Source organism: Tachypleus tridentatus, chromosome 11 (genome assembly GCF_004210375.1).
Source record: "Tachypleus tridentatus isolate NWPU-2018 chromosome 11, ASM421037v1, whole genome shotgun sequence".
NCBI classification, from domain to species: Eukaryota; Metazoa; Arthropoda; class Merostomata; order Xiphosura; family Limulidae; genus Tachypleus; species Tachypleus tridentatus.
Window position 1 is genome coordinate 28,206,720 of NC_134835.1, and position 21,344 is coordinate 28,228,063.

General features: G+C 35.2%; 1 protein-coding gene across 1 annotated transcript in view; it reads left to right on the plus strand.

Annotated features, from left to right (window-relative positions):
• LOC143231818 (uncharacterized) overlaps positions 1–20,174 on the plus strand; it is a 78,767-nt gene extending 58,593 nt beyond the window's left edge. The window contains exon 2 of the mRNA XM_076466477.1: positions 12,659–20,174. Within this exon, the coding sequence (XP_076322592.1) occupies positions 12,659–14,544 (1,886 nt within the window). The 3' untranslated portion in view covers positions 14,545–20,174. The remainder of the gene's footprint in view (positions 1–12,658) is intronic.
• The last annotated feature ends 1,170 nt before the right edge of the window (positions 20,175–21,344 follow it).

Here is a 21,344-nt window from a genome sequence, read left to right on the forward strand (position 1 = left end):
TTCACTTTAGATATGAGGATATTGTCTCACAGGTCTAATGTCCATGGGGCTAATGTCTGCACTTAGCAAGCTAAATGACTTTCAATTACCAGTGTCTTCAGGTCTGTCAGTCTGTTTTGGACAAGGGCAGAAAGCAAGACGTTTGAATCGATTCAACTTGCTAAATGGTCTTTCCTTTTCTGCGACGGTAATTGTGTAGGAAATGTGAAAGGCTACACAGTTGTTTTGGAAGTGTTTCTATTCTATTTTAACATGTTTGGTTCTGATTTAACCCACTTATTTTTCATTATTGAAATATGTTCCCAACTTCAATGACCTCTCGATGTTCATGTCCATACCTCGCATAAGGTATCATTCAGAGTTGAAAGTTCAAATTCTTACTCACGTCGCAACAGTTTTTCGTTTATATCGTAAACTCATTTGATAATTTATAAGTCAATATAAGTCTTGCTATTAAAGAATATATGAAAATCATTCAAAGTTTTCAAACTGTTTGAAAAGTAATCCACATAATAACATGCATTGTATGTGCCAGTACAACTTGCACGGGTTTTCATGGAACATAAATCGATTAGATTTTTTTTAACTCAACATGTATATTAAATGTGGTTGTTGTTAAGCGCAAAAAAAGTTACATAACAGACTATCAATACTCTGTCTTCCACCGGTATCGAAACCCGAATTATAGCGTCTTGAAACTATCTCTGAGCTACTGGTGGCGCCAATAAATGTAACTCACTCAAACCAGGTTTATCAAATAGAAAAAAACAACAAAAATTTCTGTACATCTCTAGTAATGTAAGTGTAAAAAAATAAAAAAATAATATTTAAAATTAAAATTTAATTTTTAAAATACCAAGTTAAAAACTAAATTCGTTAAACGTGAACGTTTTTTAAACATTTCTCGTTCTATCACGCAAACTACGACACTGTTTTAAAATGGTTGAGAAAAGAAAATTCAGTCCAGCGACGTCAATTTCTGAACATAGATACTTCTTTGTCAGATGTTGATATTATTATTTATTCTTTCATTGATCTAAAGGTTTTTGACACGTGGTTAATTTATTATGCTGGCTGGTATATACAAATACAAGTGTATTTGGAAACGTTACGTTTAGTATCCGGTATGGTCCAAGATTCGAATCCCCATCACACCAAACATGCTCGCCTTTTCAGCCATAGGAGCGTTATAATGAAACAGTCATGCCCACTATTCGTTTGTAAAAAGAGTGGCCCCAGAGTTGACGGTGGGTGGTGATGACTAGCTGCCTTCACTCTAGTCTTACACTGCTGAATTAGGGACGGCTAGCGCAGATAGCTCTCGTGTACCTCTGTTCAAAAATGAACAGTATCCGGTATAATTTTACGATCACAGCTATACTTAAATTAAGATTTGAATATCTAGTGAAAAGAAAAGACGTCAGTGACCAATGGATGTTTTTTTTATCTTCAATATTTCACTTTAACGTTTTTCCATTTCAACGTAAGAGCCACAGTAACTAACTGCCGCTAGAGTCGGAGAAACAAAAAAAAGGTGACTAACTGTTTCTCTTATTACTAAATATCAATATATGTTTACAGTCTAGAGGGCGCTTCACTACTTCAATTATACTGACACTTGCCGCGCGCCAGAATTGGAAACTGAGGACCGAAGCTTCGAATCCCCGTTACACCAAACATGCTTGTCCTTTCAGGACGTTATAATGGACGGTCAATCCCACTATTGGTTGGTAAAAGAGTAGCCCCAGAGTTGGCGGTAGGTGGTGATGAGTAGCTACTAAATTAGGGACGGCTGGTGCAGATAGCCCTCGTGTAGTTTTGCGCGAAGTTAAAACCAAACAAACAAAACACTTGCCGCCATCTTTTGTTCAACAAGTCTTTCCAACTATTTACAAATAAACCACATTTAGATGTGAAGGCAGTTTCTAGACAACATGTAAACTCCACTTTGTATACTGTTCGTTAATTGCCTTGCAACATGTACAATACTATTTTACTGGCCCGGCATGGTCAGGTGGTTAAGGCACTCGACTCGTAATCTTAGGATCGCGGGTTTGAATCCTCATCGCACCAAACATACTCGCCCTTTCAGCCGTAGAGGTGTTATAATGTGATGGCCAATCCCATTATTTGTTGGTAAAAGAGTAGACCAAGAGTTGGCGGTAGGTGGTGATGACCTTCCCTCTAGTCTTACACCGATAAATTAGGGACGGCTATCGCAAATGACCCTCGTGTAGCTTTGCGCGAAATTCAAACCATTTTTACTTTATATTGTTCAAAGTTACACGTATTAATCTAGGGCTCAGTCATTTAACACCAATGAACAACGCTTAAACACAACAGAATCAAACTGTGCGAACATTATTACTTGTTATAGTATTCAAAATTTTGTAAACACGTGTTATTAAACAGCGAAACTTTTTTCTCGTATGTGTGTGTGGGAAATCGAACCCATAATTGTAGGGTTGTAAATCCGTAAGCATACTGCTTACTGATGATTATCTAGAAATGCACGTGTTGTGAAATGAGGGTAAAATATGTGTAAGTTTCGAAAACACTTTGTGAACAGAATGTCTTGTACAAGTGCTAAATGTGATATTGACCGTCATTAGAATAAGTACATATGAAACTTCTGTTTCCTTGGTTTGACAAACACGATTTTATAAGATGCATGTTTCCCACAATTAAGAAAATAGTTGTGGTTTAATGGAGATTGTAAGAAATACGTTTTTCGTTTGTTTGTTTCTTTGTTATTAAATGCAAACAGAGAAGTAACCAAACAGGCATAATTATATTCGGAGAAGTAAACAATGCTCATGACAGTCAATAAAAAAATATTGGTCTTAATTACGCGATATATTTAAACTGTTTGTATTAAATGAAAGTCATAGGTCAACGGGACCTAACACTGTTATTAACAGGAGACAGAATTGCAGGAACTAGAAATCTTTATATACTTTTCAACATGTCTGTTTCTCTATTTCAGAATTGTTGGGCAGAGCCACAAAAATAGCTGTGTGCGCGTGGTCTTTCCTAGTTTCAGACTGATAGGCTATGGTCGTGGTTCTCACCCTTTTGGAATCCATGGAACTTTTCTGGCGTCACGTGTATCATGGAACCCTTCCCAGCGTTCATTACTGCAATGCCAGCAGCTGCTTGTATCTTGTCTCGCTCACAAATTTAAAACAGCGCAGTGACTTGTTTTTGTGTCATCTAGAAACCCGCAATACTAATACAGAAATATTATATTGTAACTAGCATGTATTTACGCATTAGAATATGCGGAACTCTTGAATTCCGTGGAACCTCTGGTTGAGAAGCACTCTGTCAACTTTTGGACTGCTCTTGTCTGACTGAACAGTAGGATGTGACAATTACTCTTCCAGCGAACTCACAAAGTATGTAGCTTGTATGCAACAATGGGCAGAGAATCGTAAACCCTTCGATACATACTTCTGAGCCGTTAACCACTAGATCAGACTGGCCTCAGTATTAATGTATATGTATAGATACAGTTGTCAGTTAATACAGTGGCTCAGTTTCTGTTTAATCAGATCACTCCTGATGCTGTTTTAAAAATATAGGACTGAAATAATCATTGATATTCCATACTTAGTGAGAACTTCTTCATTACATATTGGAGTAGTTGTGAATATCTTCATCTGGTCTCCATGTATCTTCATCTGACTCCATGCATCTTCATCTGGTCTCCATGTATCTTCATCTGATCTCCATGCATCTTTATCTGGTCTCTATATATCTTCATATAATCTCCATGTATCTTTATCTGGTCTTTATATATCTTCATATGATCTCCATATATACCTCTATCTGGTCTCTATATACCTCCATCTGGTCTCTATGTACCTCCATCTGGTCTCTATATATCTTCATCTGGTCTCTATATATCTCCATTTGGTCTCTATATATCTCCATCTGGTCTCTATATATCTTCATCTGATCTCCATATATACCTCTATCTGATCTCTATATACCTCCATCTGGTCTCTATATATCTTCATCTGGTCTCTATATATCTTCATTTAGTCTCTATATATCTTCATATCTAGTATCAGTGTATCGTCATTTTACGTTAATCTGCTTTTTGTTTTATCCCAATCTGGGCTTGATATATTTTCAAACGATTTCAGAATACCTCCATTTGATCACCGTGTATTTTCATTGCAACTCAGCATGATCTAGCCTGAGTATTTATTCATTTGGTCTCAGTCCATCTTTATCAGATTTTATGAAGCTCATTAGGGTTGTTGTCCATATTTACAACTGTAATGCTCTTGAAGTTATTTAAATAAATAGCCGATTGAAACAGTAAGAATACAGATAATATCACAATATTTTAGAACCATCTTGTAACTAATTTAGAAGAGCACATCTAAGCACAGCAGTTTAAAGCTTTGCTGTTTGTCTTTTCAAGAAAACAAATTAGGTATATACTGAACACTGCAGAAAAAGGCGGTTATTTGCTCCATGCCACGAAACATCTTCCATATAAAATGTTGAAAATGTTTTATTTCAGATCTTCCCAAACATAAACACTAAAGCAATGTAAAGTTGCTACTTTACTTCTTAGGTTCAAAGAAATATACAAATAAAAGTACCACAGTAAAGAGTTCGATTTTCAATTTAGAATGATATTATTCTCAGGAAACATAACAACAGCTGCTGCATAAAAATGACAGGTAAAACTAAACCTTGCTTGGAAACAGTATACACTATACAGAATGCTGTAAAGATGTTATAAAAAAAGTTTACGTCTAGAATGATGCTCTAAAGGAACAACAAGAACAAGTATCGACGCACATTTCAATTAGGAACAAAGAGTATGAGCTTTATATGTAAATCGTTTCTATAGCGAGAATATAACGTTTAAGTTCAAAATATCGATGAAAGAAAAACTGTTTTTATGTGTTATTAAGAGGTGAAAGAAAATACTACAGCCTTGGTTTAAGTGTCGTTCGACACAAGTCAACCTACTTGAGGCAGTTTGAAGAAAGGAAACTGTATTGAACGATCGCTGAAATCGTTTGTTTGTTATATTATCATAAAAAGAAAGCTGAGAATGTAGTTACTGCACCAATCACTGAAGTTTCTTCCATAGAACGGTCCTATAAGTGCAATGAATTCATGCGGTATTAATTAAGTTTTAACGTTTATTGTACATCTAGAGATTTGAGAAATATAAAGAAACAGCTGCTAGACTGATGGTCTCAGTTTGTGATTACCTTATTACAACGGAGACATAAACTTTGAACGTTTAAGAAGACACTAGCGTTGTAAGACAGCCCAGCCCCGAATAACCAACCAGTGTGAAACGACACAACACGTTATAAGTATAAAGTATTGTAAATTGTTTTGAGCTACGAATCAGTCAGCATACCTGATTATGAATTCGAAAATTTATGGTTCGTGTCCCACTGCCACAAAACCGTATTTCCACACTTTCAGGGTAGTGATTACACTATAAGGGTAATGATTTAGTTCTCACAGTCGGTTAGACAAAAGTTTTCCAGGAGGTGTCTGTGGGTGCTGTTGACCAACTGTCTTCCCTTTAATTTTTTAATTCAAAATTAGGGGATACGCATATAGATCTTTACGAAACTTTGGGTGAAACTTCTGAAACAAACAAATAAACTGGTTTAATCTTCCGCAGTTTCGAATGATAATTTCAACCAGAAAGAAAAAAAAACAGTTGTGATAACGTGACTTATGTTCGTCTGAAAATGATGCTTTTTAAACATGTAGAAACATAAATTTGTAGGACTTATATGAACGTTAGGATTTTATATAAAAATAATTCTGTTCTCATATAAAACACTGACAAGAGATAGTCGCTACCACACAGCAGCGATAGCTTACGTTTTCAGTCTAACACCTTACGATACAAGACACCTGGTTTGCCCTTTTTAAAAGATATGTTTTCTATAACACTCTTTTTATAGATTAGATCGTCTACTGTAGAAAACGAAGATTGAGTTATATAACAAACGCGCTGTTTTAACGTATTATTTCAATTTCTCTCTTTAAAATATTACTTTAAGAGGTATTTAACTAATGCATTACAAAGAATAACAGTTTAAGTTTATAGTTTAAACTTTAAACACTATTTAAAAAAATGTAATGTTGTTAATATTAATTTTCAATTTTGTATGTGTGCTTGCTAGAAATTAAGCACAAAGATACACAATGGACTAGCTGTGTTCTGCCCACCACAAGTGTTAAGACTAGATTTTTAGCAAAAATACAGCTGTGACACCGAGGAGCTTTCATTCACTGAAATAAAGCTGCCTAAAAAGACAATGTCATAGAATGTAACTATAACAGTCACCGAATTTAAGCTGCTTAAAGAGACTGTTATAGAATGTAACTATAACAGTGACCAAGTTTAGGGTGCTTAAAGAGACTGTTATAGAATGTAACTATAACAGTGACCAAGTTTAGGCTGCTTAAAGAGACTGTTATAGAATGTAACTATAACAGTGACCAAGTTTAGGCTGCTTAAAGAGACTGTTATAGAATGTAACTATAACAGTGACCAAGTTTAGGGTGCTTAAAGAGACTGTTATAGAATGTAACTATAACAGTGACCAAGTTTAGGCTGCTTATAGATATAACGCCATAGAATGTAATTCTTAAAAAAAAAAGGGGAGATTTCATTAGCAAGACAGCTGTCGTAGTGATTGCTTAAGTTTTCTGTTTGGAACAGTTTCATGAAAAAAATAATGCTGTGTTAGAACATCGCAAAAGTAAAACTTAAAAGTCTGTTTATAAAACCGAGTTTTAAAAGAGTTCGCTCTCATTTTCACCGCTGGTAAGGTAAAGATTCAACTGGATATACAGAGAAGTCCACTAATGGAAGATATTTTTTTGTCCAGTTTATGTCACGGAGCAGTAATCTCTCGCCAACAGTCTCGAAGCTTTAGTCTTGTTTTCGTTTGTTTTTTTAATGCTAACCTTAAATGTGAACTGGTATGTGTTATGGTTGATTTTATCGAGTTTTCTCGTGGAACGGTGTTGTAAGGTCGTTTCTTTGGAGGTTGTATTTTTTGTTCTGCAATTCTATTGATGCAAGCCAGTGTCTCGTGCTTGTTTATAACCTTTGTAACAAGAACAAAGTTGGATTTCTGGATCCATCATCACGTGTCCTTTTCTTTCAATTTTTTTTTTTTCTATAGTGTAACAGGAAAATAACGTATAATATATTTATACCGTACTGGATTGAAAGATTTCATTCTATTTAGAGCTTTTTATGGAAAAAAAAAAGTGTTTTTTTTTTATTTACAGGAGGCGCAATACTAGGAACAATGAATTAATCTATTGAAACGGATGCGAACCACAGGAGAACACACATCGCTATCAGCCCGTGAAAAGCTGAACCACATCTTTGACTACTTCAAGCTGCTTGTGACGCTGGGCTCTATATAACATTTTCGGTTGTTGCTGTCAGAAAAATAATGATTGTTTTAATCCATACTGCCAGGTCATCCATCTTCTTCCTCTCTTGTAAAACTGTTCTTTCTCCTCTGCACGTGAGCGGCAGTCTAGGCGATCTCCTATTGTACACGTGCTGGTTTAGCGCTCATTTGAATTTCTGGCGATTGATTTTGTGGGTTGTTCTGCTTGTGTTGCGGGTTTTATTATTATTCACATGGATTCTAATACTTCAAAAGATTGAATATTTTTGTTTGTAAGATGAAATGAGTTCACAGTCCTTTGTTTCTTATAACATAAAAACAGGGTGTAAAATTATCACAGCGTTTAAACATACTAAACTTTATATTATCCTATGACATGTAAGTTAATTAATGTATATCTTAAATGATGAAAGATTTATAAATAGAACACATTTTAACTGAAAGTGAACTTACACACACAAAATTAGATAAAAGATAAAAACGAGGTTTGGCATGTTTTGTTTCCACTATGTATTTTGTAGTATGAAAAACACAAAGACATCTTCCCCCCCATAAAACTGGATCTAACAACAAACGTTACTATACAACTAAGGATATCGTAATATATTACGTTGTTTTTTCTTGTTCTCTTAGTGCAAAGTTATACAATTGGCTATCTGCGCTCTGTCCATCGTGGAGAATCGAACCTTGGATTTTAGTGTTGTAAGTCCGTCGACTTATTAATTACCCACCGAGTTACAATATATTCGGTTTCAAAGTCACTGCGTAAGTTTACAATATGACCACCAAATCTGCACGTGCAAGTTAACTCAGAAGTAGAAAACAAATGAACGATGTCTGAAATAACAGGTACCGTCTACTAAACAATACATCTCTGAATTACAAGAAACAAAAACTCAGCACTTATCGAGCAACTGCTCTTTAGTTAATCTCTTTGAAAGAAGAGAAAAACGAAATACTGTAAATCTTTGTTAGAAGTTTCCTTCAAAGAAGTCAAAATCTGACATCTTAAAATGTCCAATCAAGTTCAAAGTGACAAATAATTTATTTTAGCCACTAGTCGATTTCTTAGTTATGCATATTTTAAACATTGGTTTTATAATAACCATCGTATTCTCAACATCTGAGACAATTGTTTGTTTGTTTAAGATAGACACACAATTACAAAATGGACTCTCAATTTTCTACCCACTACATGTATCGAAACCCGGTTTCTAGCCTTACAAGTCTACAAACATACCACTTTGCCACTAGGGGCCGATTTAAATAACACTAAAAACGCAGTACAAAATTAGAACTGACGAAACAAGTATGAAAACAACTTGGCAATACATATTTTTAATATTGTGAAATATCAACAACTTGAAATGTTTTTTTGAATATAAACAGAAAAAATAATATGTACAAAACAACTCAAGTTCCTCGTTTTTTGTTAAAACGTTAGTTTTAAGTGCGACGTGAAAGTTTCTTTTGGTCTCAACCAAACATTAGGTTTTATTTAAGCGCCCTCTGTGACGAGTAAGATCCAAAAGAATTCTGATATAATAAAAAATTATTCTTTGATATAAAATTTTGAAACTTATTCGAGAAATTCGAGTGTCTTTTCTTCGCAAGTTTGTTAAACGTTTTCCACAAAATAAAGTTTCCAAATTAAGTTAGATGAACACTAAGTAAATTTTTCGACCATCTGGAAAACTGGATGTTTGACTTCACAAAGGACCATCTTTGCTCTGCCCACAAAGGGTATCGAAACTCGGTTTCTAGCGTTCTAAGTCCGCAGACATGCCGCTGTGCTACTAGAGGAAGTTTGTTGCTGTATAGCTTTATTTAATAAAGGCTGTCACCTTAAACCATAAGTGACTAAACCCACCAGGAATCGAATGATGAAACGGCAAAAGCAGTTATTTATTCGAAGTAATCACAGGAAGAAAACACACACACACAAATAATAAAAACTGAAATCAATACTGACATAATCCCAGACATCTACGTCAGAAGCAAATGACGAAAATAACAGTAAGAAAAAACGAAAATGTATAATTACAGATCACATAGAGTTGTACTGTACGTCTCAATAATTGGAATAACCCGTGTGAATAGAACTCATCCAGCGCACTCTATCACGTTTATCAAAGTTAAGATCTATTTTACAGCCTGAAATATGAAACGATCTTAAAAATAACAAGCAGATATGGTTGCTCAAGTCTACAGTATTAACTCGTTCTGCGTTCTTAAGAAAGTTACAGGAAAATAAAGATACTCCTTTTGAATATGGTGAAATGATATATATACGTATATACACATACATAATATAACATGTGCTTAGATATATATATACACATACATAATATAACATGTGTTTAGATATATATATACACATAATATAACATGTGTTTAGATATATATATATATATTAAGAAGATAACGGTATCTATATGAAATGATTCTCTTGAGTACTGGAAGCAGAGAGAAATTCTGTTTTCTGTTCAAACTATCCTAAATGTCTCTCGGGTATTTAATATTTATATTATGATGAAACCCGACTTGCTATAATGATTGCTAAACTAGATTTAACCTGAAAGACGTCTACTAAAATATACGAAGACAAACACTTACCGGTAGGAGGCATTTTAAAGTGAAACCAGGTTCATTAAACGTAAACAGGCTAATTAGCAAAGCTTTCATCTTGGGAAATCATGTCTATTCATGTAAAATACCTTGGAGTAAAAAAAAAATTAAAACAAGGTCCAACTGTTACTAATATTATTTTTCAATTCATTTTTGCATCACGCTGATGCAACTGTATCGTTAAAGTAAATTATTTCTAGCCTCTGTTTCGTAAAACTATTTAATTGAAAAGACCAAATATTTTAACGAAATCGTGTTTTTCTTCTTACATTCTCATAAAACAAATTTCCAATTTATATAAATTATAACTACTCAAAAGTCTATAGAATTACAAAGTGTATCCAAATTAAGCTATGTTTTCGTGTTCTAAATAAGTATATTAATCTGTGTGCATAAAATAAGCAAGTTACCTATTTAGACCAAAACCAAAAATTAGCCCGCTAACAAGTATATTTAATCAAATATACAACTATTATATACTTTTTCATAAGGATTAGACTCATAGTTTCATCGGTGGGGCCCCGGCAAGACCAGGTGGTTAGGACGCTCTGCTCGTAATCTGTGAGTAGCGATTTCAAATCCCTCTTACACTAAACGTGCTCTCCCTTTCAGCGGTGAGGGTGTTATAATGTAACGGTCAATCCCAAAAGAGTACCCCAAGAGTTGACAGTGAATAGTGATGAATAACTGCCTTCCCTTTAGTATGACAATGCTAAATTAGGGACGCTTAGCGCAGATAGCCCTTGTAGAGCTTTTCGTGAAATTCAAAACAAACCATCAGTGGGCTACCTTCGCGGTTACAGTATATTTGACCACAAGCCTATTAATATCTCACGAGGTTCCTACAGTGCGGAAGATTAATGTTAGTCCTAAATCCATATACTAACTTAATAATGCAAAATAATCTAACTAGCAGGATTAAACATTTCAACCAATAATGTTGGTGATAGTAACAATAAAGTAAGAAAGAGTATACCTTCTTTAGAGAACATATAAACACCAGTTGTTAGCTTCCAAGTACTGCTGCACATTTAATATACGATACAGAATTAATTACTGCAATTCCGTATTTATGTGAACGTTTATTGGAACTGATTTAAGGAGTTTGCTAAGATACCTTAGAAGGACAGCGGTAAGTTTATGGATTATAACGCTAAAATTCAGGACTCGATTCCCTGCGGTGGAGGTCCAGCATGACCAGGTTGTTAAGACATTCGACTCATAATCTGAGGATCAAGAGTTCGAGTCCCCGTTACACTAAACGTGCTCGTCCTTTTAGGCCTGTGGGCGTTATAAGTTACGGTTAATTTCATTATTCGTTGGTAAAAGAATGGCCCAAGAGTTAGAGGTGGGTGGTGACGACTAGCTGCCTTCTCTGTAGTCTTGCAGATAGCCTTCGTAAAGCTTTGCTCGAAATTAAAAACAAACAAACAAACAAACTTATTATTTATACAAATCGAACTATAGAGAACCATATAAACATTCAATTGAAACTATATTTCATATTCTTGCTATACATGTAGACCTGTGTATAGAGAGCTGTAAACATCAACTGAACCCAACTCTCATGCTCCTATCCATAAAATAAAGAACTGTATAGCTTTTTATGTTCATAATTCATGTTCTTGTTACGTTTATAGGCCGTTTTATATAGGGCTGTATATCTAGTCAAAACAAAATATATTTTCACTCTACTTCAAATGTATAGATTAAGGTGTTTTACTCGAGTTTTCTATAGAAAAAATAGAAATCTGACTTCCTTTGTTTCGTTTGTTTTTGTTTTTTGGAATTTCGCGCAAAGCAACTCGAGGGCTATCTGCGCTAGCCGTCCCTAATTTAGCAGTGTAAGACTAAAGGGAGGGCAACTAGTTATCACCACCCACCGCCCACTGTTGGGCTACTTTCTTACCAACGAATAATGGGATTGACCGTCAAATTATAACGCCCCCACTGCTGAAAGGGCGAGCATGTTTGGTGCGACCGGGATTAGAACCCGCGACCCTCGGATTACGAGTCGAACGCCTTAACACACTTTGTCATGCCGGGCCCCTTTGTTTCGTATAAAATTGTTTTCAATAAATAAGTTCGTTTGTATTAATTTATTTATGATTGGTTTGAGTTTCGTGTAAGACTAGAGGGAAGGCAGCTAGTCATCACCACCCACCGCCAACTCTTGAGCTACTCTTTTACCAACGAATAGTGGGATTGACCGTAATATTATAACGGCCCCTCGGCTGAAACGGCGAGCATGTTTGGTGTGACGGGGATCCGAACCCGCGACTGTTGGATTATGAGTTGAGTACCTTAACCAACAGGCCATGTCGGGTTCGTATGTAGATAGCTTTCTTATTTATTATAATGTCGCATTTATGACTAGAAGGTGTCGGTTTTAAAATATATAATTTTTATTTGAATTTGTGTTTTGATTACTTATAATTACTTTTCTATTACTAACATGAATTTTCACTGAGCTGTACTTATCACTTCCAGAGAAATGCATTTTGTAACATTCTCTGTTTTTAATTGAATGCTTCGTTTATTATAAGCGCGTGATGCGTAGTTTGCCTTCTAATATTTTTATAATCTGTTTTCTACAGAAAGCGGAGAAAACGGCATGCCCAGAAGACTACGAACAGCTTACACCAACACGCAACTCCTCGAGTTAGAAAAAGAGTTCCACTTTAATAAGTATCTCTGTAGACCTCGTCGCATTGAGATTGCAGCTTCGTTGGACTTGTCTGAAAGGCAAGTGAAGGTGTGGTTCCAGAATCGACGAATGAAACACAAAAGACAGACAATGATGAATAAGAGTGACGAGAAGAGCACCCTTGGGGGAGCAGGGGACACTGAGGGCGTTGATAATAAAGAAAATTCACTGGACAAAGAGGAATCTTCGGTTTCGTCGATTCCTAACCCCCATGGACACGATGACCAGACTGAGTGTAATGTTTATGTGTCAGAGAAGACGGACTCCTGTTGTGGACGAACTACAGCATCCCCAGCAAAGTCTGAATCCAGCCTAAATGGTACTTTGACGGACCACGAGATTCCTGCTTCTCGACCTCCGATAACAGACATAGCAACTGATGTCAGTGAATCGTTACATGTTATTCAGGGAGATCAAATACCAGTCAATGGAGTAAAGACCCCAGAAGGTCCGTCTGTCGTCCAACCAGTTGCAGCTTCCGCGGATCGTGTCCATCCCACCAGTTCAGAAGCAAGTTCAGCCATACGTGTGAAGAACTCGAACGAGTTTCAGACAACCAACAATTCCCACGTTTTAATAAACGGCGGTGTGTGTATCATGAGTTCTGCAAGTCGAAGGTCAAGTGTCAGTGTATCGGAGCGTAACTGCGGTCATTGTCATCCACCTTGTTCTGTCTTTCATTCTGTCTCAGTGCAAGAGTCCACCCTCAGAAACAGTCCAACTTCTGGTTATTCATGCCCTCAAGTGAGGTCTGTAGGATCCCCTGCCTTCCAACGACCACGGATTTACAATGGGCCATACTCAACGGATGGAATGGCCAGTTACTCTTCCAGTGGACAGCGGGGGTCTACACCCCCTCTTATATCTCCGTACTGCTACAGAACGCCTCCGCCGGCACATCTTCAACATCAACAAAGGGTCCACTCGGATATGTCTTATAATATAGCCGGAAACCCCGAAAGTTATCGCACTGGTTCTTCCACCATGTTTTATCACCCATCAGGTCATAACCCTACCCCTCCTTCCCCCACAGCGAGCTGTGTACAGCCCCCTGCGACTACGTATCCTTTACCAGAAACACAGAACACTCCGGCTCCGCCCTCAATTATGATGAATCCAAACGCCCCAGGACAGCTCAGAACGAACTTTCATCCTCCTCCACGTCACTATGGGTACGAGAATGCTGTGGAACACGGACCTGTCAATCAAGCAATATCTCCTCACCAACACCCACCTCTTCCTTCACATCCCTACATGCACGATTACCGGATACACAATACAGACTACAGGCACTACGGTAACTATAGCCATGACACCAGCGCTTTGAACAACAGTGACTCTTATATCACCAATGGAATGAACAACAGCGCCAGCAACTTACCTTACTGTTATAACCCATACCGAGCAGAGAGTTGTATGACTGATGACGACAAAACTTACACTTCACCTAACGGCCAAAATGTGTACTGTGATCTATCAAACAGCAGTGGCAACCGAGTGCCAGACTACAGTGCCACTGCTCCGAAACAAACTTTTCCATCAACCCCGACGTTTTACGATCCCTCTGGTTCCGTGGGAGACACAGCAAATACTCCCAGTTATAACCCGTCTCCAGATCAGTACAATGGACACTGCTCCACAGACAGTGAACTGAGTTTCAACTATGCTAGTTACTATGATTCTGAAAACTATGGAGAGAGTCCGTGTGGAACAACACAGTTCAACTTTCTGAGTAGCGTTGAATATTCAGCCCCAGAATATTACCAGTTAACCTAAGTTTAGGAACGATCCTCACCAGGCGTGTAAATATGTTTCTAGTACCTTTTGCTCTTGTATATTTTATACCCGATGAGACGTGCAGAACTGGAACCGTTTTAACCAGAGTCTGTCCCACAGTATAAATTTGGAAAGTCTCTCTTTTGTTCCGTGTGTGTCCGTACTTGTGCGTACTTTCAATAGAAGAACACGCTTAGAAGCAAGGTTGCTTTGTTTAACTGTAACTTCATCTTTATCGTCAAAGTGATAGAGTATGCTGTAAGTAAAAGAAAAATTTTCGGACTCAAGAAAGAAAATAAATGACATCGTCTTCGATACCAATGTCCTTTGCAAACAACGCTTCAGTGAAAAAAAAAACAAAACAACAACAGCGTAGATAAACATTCATTTATTGACTCAAAGCAATACTTTTGTTGTTGTTCTTAAAATAAGAAACCTAAACCTTTGCGTATAAGTTTTATTTAGCCAGAAGAAACGCCAGCCCATAGAAACAATTGTTGGGACAGTATAGAGTTCATCTTACGATTTTTCATTTAGAGCTATTCAGTTAGTGATAATGTAGTTAACGGTAGTACAATCAAATATGTTTTAACGTCAGTTCGTTTAAATATTTCTCAGAGTTATATTGCATACTCGGTATTGGAATGTAATCGATCTGATTCGTTCATCAGCAGGCCTAGAATCTTTTCTGTTCTGTTTTTTTAAAGGATATTATATGACCGATTTATTGCTCAGTACTGTCTCGGCGTTGCACTGATATTTCAAGTTTCAACAACGTCTATAACAGAAAACGGAGAAAAAGTTTAAATTATGTTTAGAAAAATAGTTGTAAAATATTTGAGTATTTTTTGTATTAAGCCTTGTTTCATTTAATTCATATCAGTACCCGACCATCTTGAGCTGAAGTGGATAATCTGCTTATCCTTTTATTTGTGGTTTCGACAACATGGTGAATTAAACGACACTCTCTAGACGAAAATGAAATATTGTTAATGTTTACTGCAGTCTTTAGGTAACTGTTCAGATACGGAATAATTTAAATGACACACATACTCTAATCTGTTAGAATTACGTTAACCTAGAGTGCGTAACTAATTCGTAAGTGAGTGTGATTTTTATCACAAGGCGGAAACGGTGTGACATAAAAACACGAGGGTATAACTTTCTTGAGGTGAATACAGACAGGCACAATGATGAGGGCTTAGCTTTGTCAGTGTGGAAACAGGCTGATACAAAGACGAGGGCTTAACTCTGTGAAGGCGAAAACAGTGTGACACGAAAACGAGGGCTTAACTTTGATACGGCGTAAACAATGTGGAGCAAAGATGTGGACTTTATTTTGTCGATGTGTGTCTGTCCTCGATCACGTAGGTGAGGTGTGTCGCTTTGAAAAAGTTAGTATTTTATAATACATAGATAAGGAATTGACTTCAGTGAAGTGTTTGTATATTACTTGTTTAGCGTGTTTTTATTGTCACGTGGTTGATGTTCAACTTAAAATGCATTTCTTCTAACACAAAGATAACAGCCTTAACCCTAACGAGGCACGTGCTTTTCCTACGAGACTGCTTCTAATTAGACTTCCCTAAAAGCTGTTCCCTGGTGGCTCAACGATAAATCTGAGGGCCTATAACACTCAAAATTGGGTTTCGATACCTGAAGTGGACATGGCACCGGTAACTCATTGTGTAACTTTATGTTACAAAATGTCTTTTTATATTTCTTTATTGCCATGTCGCTTATTAATGGAGCTCGAATAATTAATAATGAGGCTTAATGCAAAAAATATAAAGAAAACTTGTTTAAAGTATTATCAAAGATTATAAATTCTTTACTAAGTGCAAATATTATCAAGTTTAAATCTTATTGTCATATAAACTAAGAACGTTACTGAATTCGTTCTTGTACGTTAAAAAATCAAAAGGACCGAACTTGTTTTACATACAGTGGAATTATTTTCTCTTTGTGTGTGTGTACACTGCATTCACAAATTGAGAATTACGTCAATTAATCCTACCGATACATTGTAATAAAAAAACATTGTACTCGTATGATATGGTAGATACCATAAGAACCATTTAAACGTAGGACACAGAATGTATTTACATATATTTGTAGAAGGTGCTTACTATTCCCTTTAGAGATGGACAATATATCACACTGTTCTCATATTCCACGCGTTGTTAGAATAAGTAGGGAGAAGTTATCAATTGGTTATTTTAATCATAAACTGTTTATTGCTGTAAATGTTACGTGGGTTTAAAAACAATTGATAAAACAAAAAAAAATAAAACCACATAAAGTCCCAGTGCTCTCAACAGGAGGACCTGTTTTAATCCGGGATAAAAAAAATAACAGGCTTTTGGCCTTGAAGAAGAGGGGTCCTCTTGTAAGTTTTATTGTTTCACAAGCCTTTTTTTAATATTATTAATCATCAAATAAGAACTAGGACACGACTATAGGACACCCAGCAGGGGGAACTTAGAAATGTAACTAGAATCTTCCTACACAGTAAACATTATAGAAATTATAGGACTTCTGATAGTATAAATAGCTTTCAATATCTCTTAGTTTTAGTACAGACTTGTTGGTTACTTAATTAGAATTAGTTTCTTTTTTTAGAAACACTGAATGGAAGAAGCCTCTTATCTAGATGTCAGAACAGAAAAAAAAAAGAACCACAGTCCTTACAGGAGCTATGTAGTTAATTCACCCAAAAAAAGTCGCACGAGGAGATGGGGAGGGTGTTGTCTCTCACGCGCAAGTGGAGGAATATTCTTCCCACGCGGAATGTTTCTTTTCTTTGTTTTTCTGACACTATAAGAACCTATTCGGGGTTTCTTGTCATGGGAAGCGTATTGATCCATGAGCTAGTGAAGTTAAGTTACATTAGACAGGTTTATTTTCTATCCATGAACTAAGAAATCATAATAAAAATGTCTTCACTTTCCAATAAAACAAGGGGATAAAAATGTATTCCAAATGTTGTTGCTTCAGGTCTTTTTAAAACAGAATTTAATGCTTTCAATAATAATAATACAAAGTTGTTCTATGCACATGGTACAAAAGGAATTAGCGAATTATGGAATGGGATATCCAGTCGATAAATATGAATACATTCTCAGATATATTAAAATATCTGAGGATAATTTAAAATATTAACACCTTATTCTCGTTCTTGAGCTCTATGAAAACAAGATAACGGTGACTTTCAAGTAATTCATAGCCTTCTTTGGTGTTTGATATATTTTTCAGCTAATTACGGAATAATTTCTTCTTGTAGGTTTATTCCAATGTTTTCTATCTGAGAGTTTCTTCCAATTTGATTTCTTTTGTAGACTTATTTCAATTCTTCTTTTCATAGGTTTCTTCCAATGCATTGTTTTTGTAGTTTCTTATAATGTTATCTTTCTATAGGTTTATTCCAATGTTTTCTATCTGAGAGTTTCTTGCAATTGGTTCTTTGTGTAGGTTTATTCCAACATTTTCTTTCAGTAAATTTCTTCCAATGCATTTTTCTTATAGGCATGTTTCAATGTGTTCTACTTGTAGTTTTCTTCCAATGTTTTATTCATGTAGGTTCCTTCCAGTGTATTATTCATGTAGGTTCCTTCCAGTGTATTATTCTTGTAAGTTTCTTCCAATACTTTCTTCCTGTTGATTTCTTTCAATGTATTTTTCTTGTAGGTTTGTTTCAATGTGTCCTACCTGTAGCTTTCTTCCAATATCCACTTCTTATAGGTTTGTTTCAATGTGTCCTACCTGTAGGTTTCTTCCAATATGCGCTTCTTATAGGTTTGTTTCAATGTGTCCTACCTGTAGGTTTCTTCCAATATTCACTTCTTATAGGCTTGTTTCAATGTGTCCTACCTGTAGATTTATTCCAATATCCACTCTTATAGGTTTGTTTCAATGTGTCCTACCTGTAGGTTTCTTCCAATGTATTTTTTGTAGGTTTGTTTCAATGTGTCCTACCTGTAGGTTTCTTTCAATATGCACTTTTTATAGGTTTGTTTCAATGTGTCCTACCTATAGGTTTCTTCCAATATGCGCTTCTTATAGGTTTGTTTCAATGTGTCCTACCTGTAGGTTTCTTCCAATGTATTTTTTGTAGGTTTGTTTCAATGTGTCCTACCTGTAGGTTTCTTCCAATGTATTTTTTGTAGGTTTGTTTTAATGTGTCCTACCTGTAGGTTTCTTCCAATATTCACTTCTTATAGGTTTGTTTCAATGTGTCCTACCTGTAGGTTTCTTCCAATATGCACTTCTTATAGGTTTGTTTCAATGTGTCCTACCTGTAGGTTTTTTCCAATATGCACTTCTTATAGGTTTGTTTCGGTTTGTTCTTTTATATTTCTACCTGTAACCTCCATTTTATTGGGCTATTTTTGAACATAATAGACGAGTATTATTTTATTAAGTTCCTGTGTGTAAAATCTTTCTCATTTGTGATATAATGTTGTGGTTTTAATATCACAACTTTTCTCGAAAGTCTGTTTATTTGTTGTTAACATACGTCATCAAGAATCCTTTCATTTCAGATTAGAATATTATTTTCTTATATAAACATTTTAATCTCTTTTGCCTCCTTCTAACCTACAAATGAGGGGAGCTAATCATAATAATAACGATTAAATTGGAGGTTGATTTCACTTACAATTAGTAGTGGTTTTTCTTTCAATAAAATATATATGAATATGCTCACACTACTCCTCAGAAACGCGCCATACAGAGTTTTCCATATATCAGATTTGGGTTTTATTTTGGAACAGCTTGTGTTTGAGCCAACTTCCTTCAAACCATTGTTTTTTATCTTGCAAACTTAAATTTCACTATGACAACTATGAATCACGAAATGATTATAACAAATGACAACTACATATATATATATATATGATAAAGGATTTCTAATATTTACATTGTACAAGGACATCCTCGTTACAATTAAGTATATAACTATTTATTAAAAAAAATACGCCAAGTCACTAAAGTTTTTACAGCCTTGGTTCTGGATCCTATTGGAGATTATAAGTGTAATTGTATCAGTACAATCAATGGATAAGTTGACTCAAGAACACGCAGATATAATCATCATGTGATTCAAATCTACTGTGTATATATATATATATATATACATATATAATGAAGATCTCGTCTGGAGTTAGTGCAATATCACGTGCTTACGTTCTTTACCAGCTTCGACAGTTTACTAGAAGCTGTATTATTTAGTATCAACATGTATGTACTGCTGTACTGTATAATATAACGTGTAGACATCGTTTATGACGATCACCGATAGATGTCATAACGTGTAAAATTGTTTATTAGAATATAACTGTATCTGAGTAGTAAGATGGTAATCAAAGGTAGAGATTTTAAGTCTTTGCTGTGCAGAGTTTCAAGGTTACATTTTATTGAGTGTTGTGTTGTTCAACTTTATGTTACAGTGTATAGTCATCAGATTTCAAATATTGTCTTGTATTGAACCTGACACCGTGTAACGGTAACGTATATAGGCTTCCAGTAGGCCTAACAGCCATTACGCCATGTTATAATGTCTTTATCCCATTTCCTTGTTAATGAAATTTATGACATGTTTGTTTTGCAGTAAAATCCTTAGAAAAATATTATTATTGGTCGATGTCTTTCTTTCAAAATATTATTATTGGTCAGTGTCTTTCTTTCAAAATATTATTATTGGTCAATGTCTTTCTTTCAAAATGTTATTATTGGTCAATGTCTTTCTTTCAAAATGTTATTATTGGTCAATGTCTTTCTTTCAAAATGTTATTATTGGTCAATGTCTTTCATTAGCCCCTTTTTTCTTACTTCTTTTTATAATTATTGTACAATGCGAAGTCAAACTATACAAAATCATGGATATAATATTTAAACCACAACAAATATATTATAGTTTTCATATTTTCATACTGAACCACTCGCGGGCTTTATAAATGTTCTCGTACACATATTATTCTTGATCATTGTTCTCTTTGACATACGAAGAATCTGAGTCGTCATAAACAATATAGACAGATCAATTAAGCCTAAATAATACACATTTTGGTCTAGACGTTTCAACATAAAGAAATACACGGAAACTTTGTGAAAACTATTTATTAAAAGACTAGTTAGTTAGGCCGAAATAGAAATATTCTTTTATCAAGATACTATTTATAATTTCAACCAACCAGGGACATTAAAACTTATAATAAATCCTGTGTATCAATAAAATCATTCGAGCGTTCTTCTTGGCAATGGAGTTTTCGGTCGTAATCCCAGTAATACACTGTATAATCCAGTTAGTCTAAAATCCAAATTCTGAATCTTATTTTCTTAGTTCTTTTCATTTACCCTAACATGAATTTATTATAAATTTAGTAAAGTGGTCGAAGTATTTCAAATTAAAATTACAAACGGTTATATGCCATTACTTTAACCGGTTGTTCAACTGTAACTCTATTAATATTGTTAAGGTAAAATTAGCGATATTTATTTTTAGTACCTTTTAAGTCCTCATATAAATTGTTTTTTACTTTATGACTAGGAAGTACATGGTACATTAATATATTGTTCTGACCCTAATGGGTTCTTAAAAAGTGTCTGAAAGAAAAAAAAATCATAAAACAGACCATAATCTGTCCTTTGAACTAAAGTTTAATCTACTTAGAAGATCTAGGCACAAATTATAACATCTTTCTTAAATGAGAAAAATAGTCTTTTTAAAAGCATTTTATCATAAACAAAAACACTGAGGTGTATATAACGTATTTAACATTGAAACAAATCTTCCACAAACA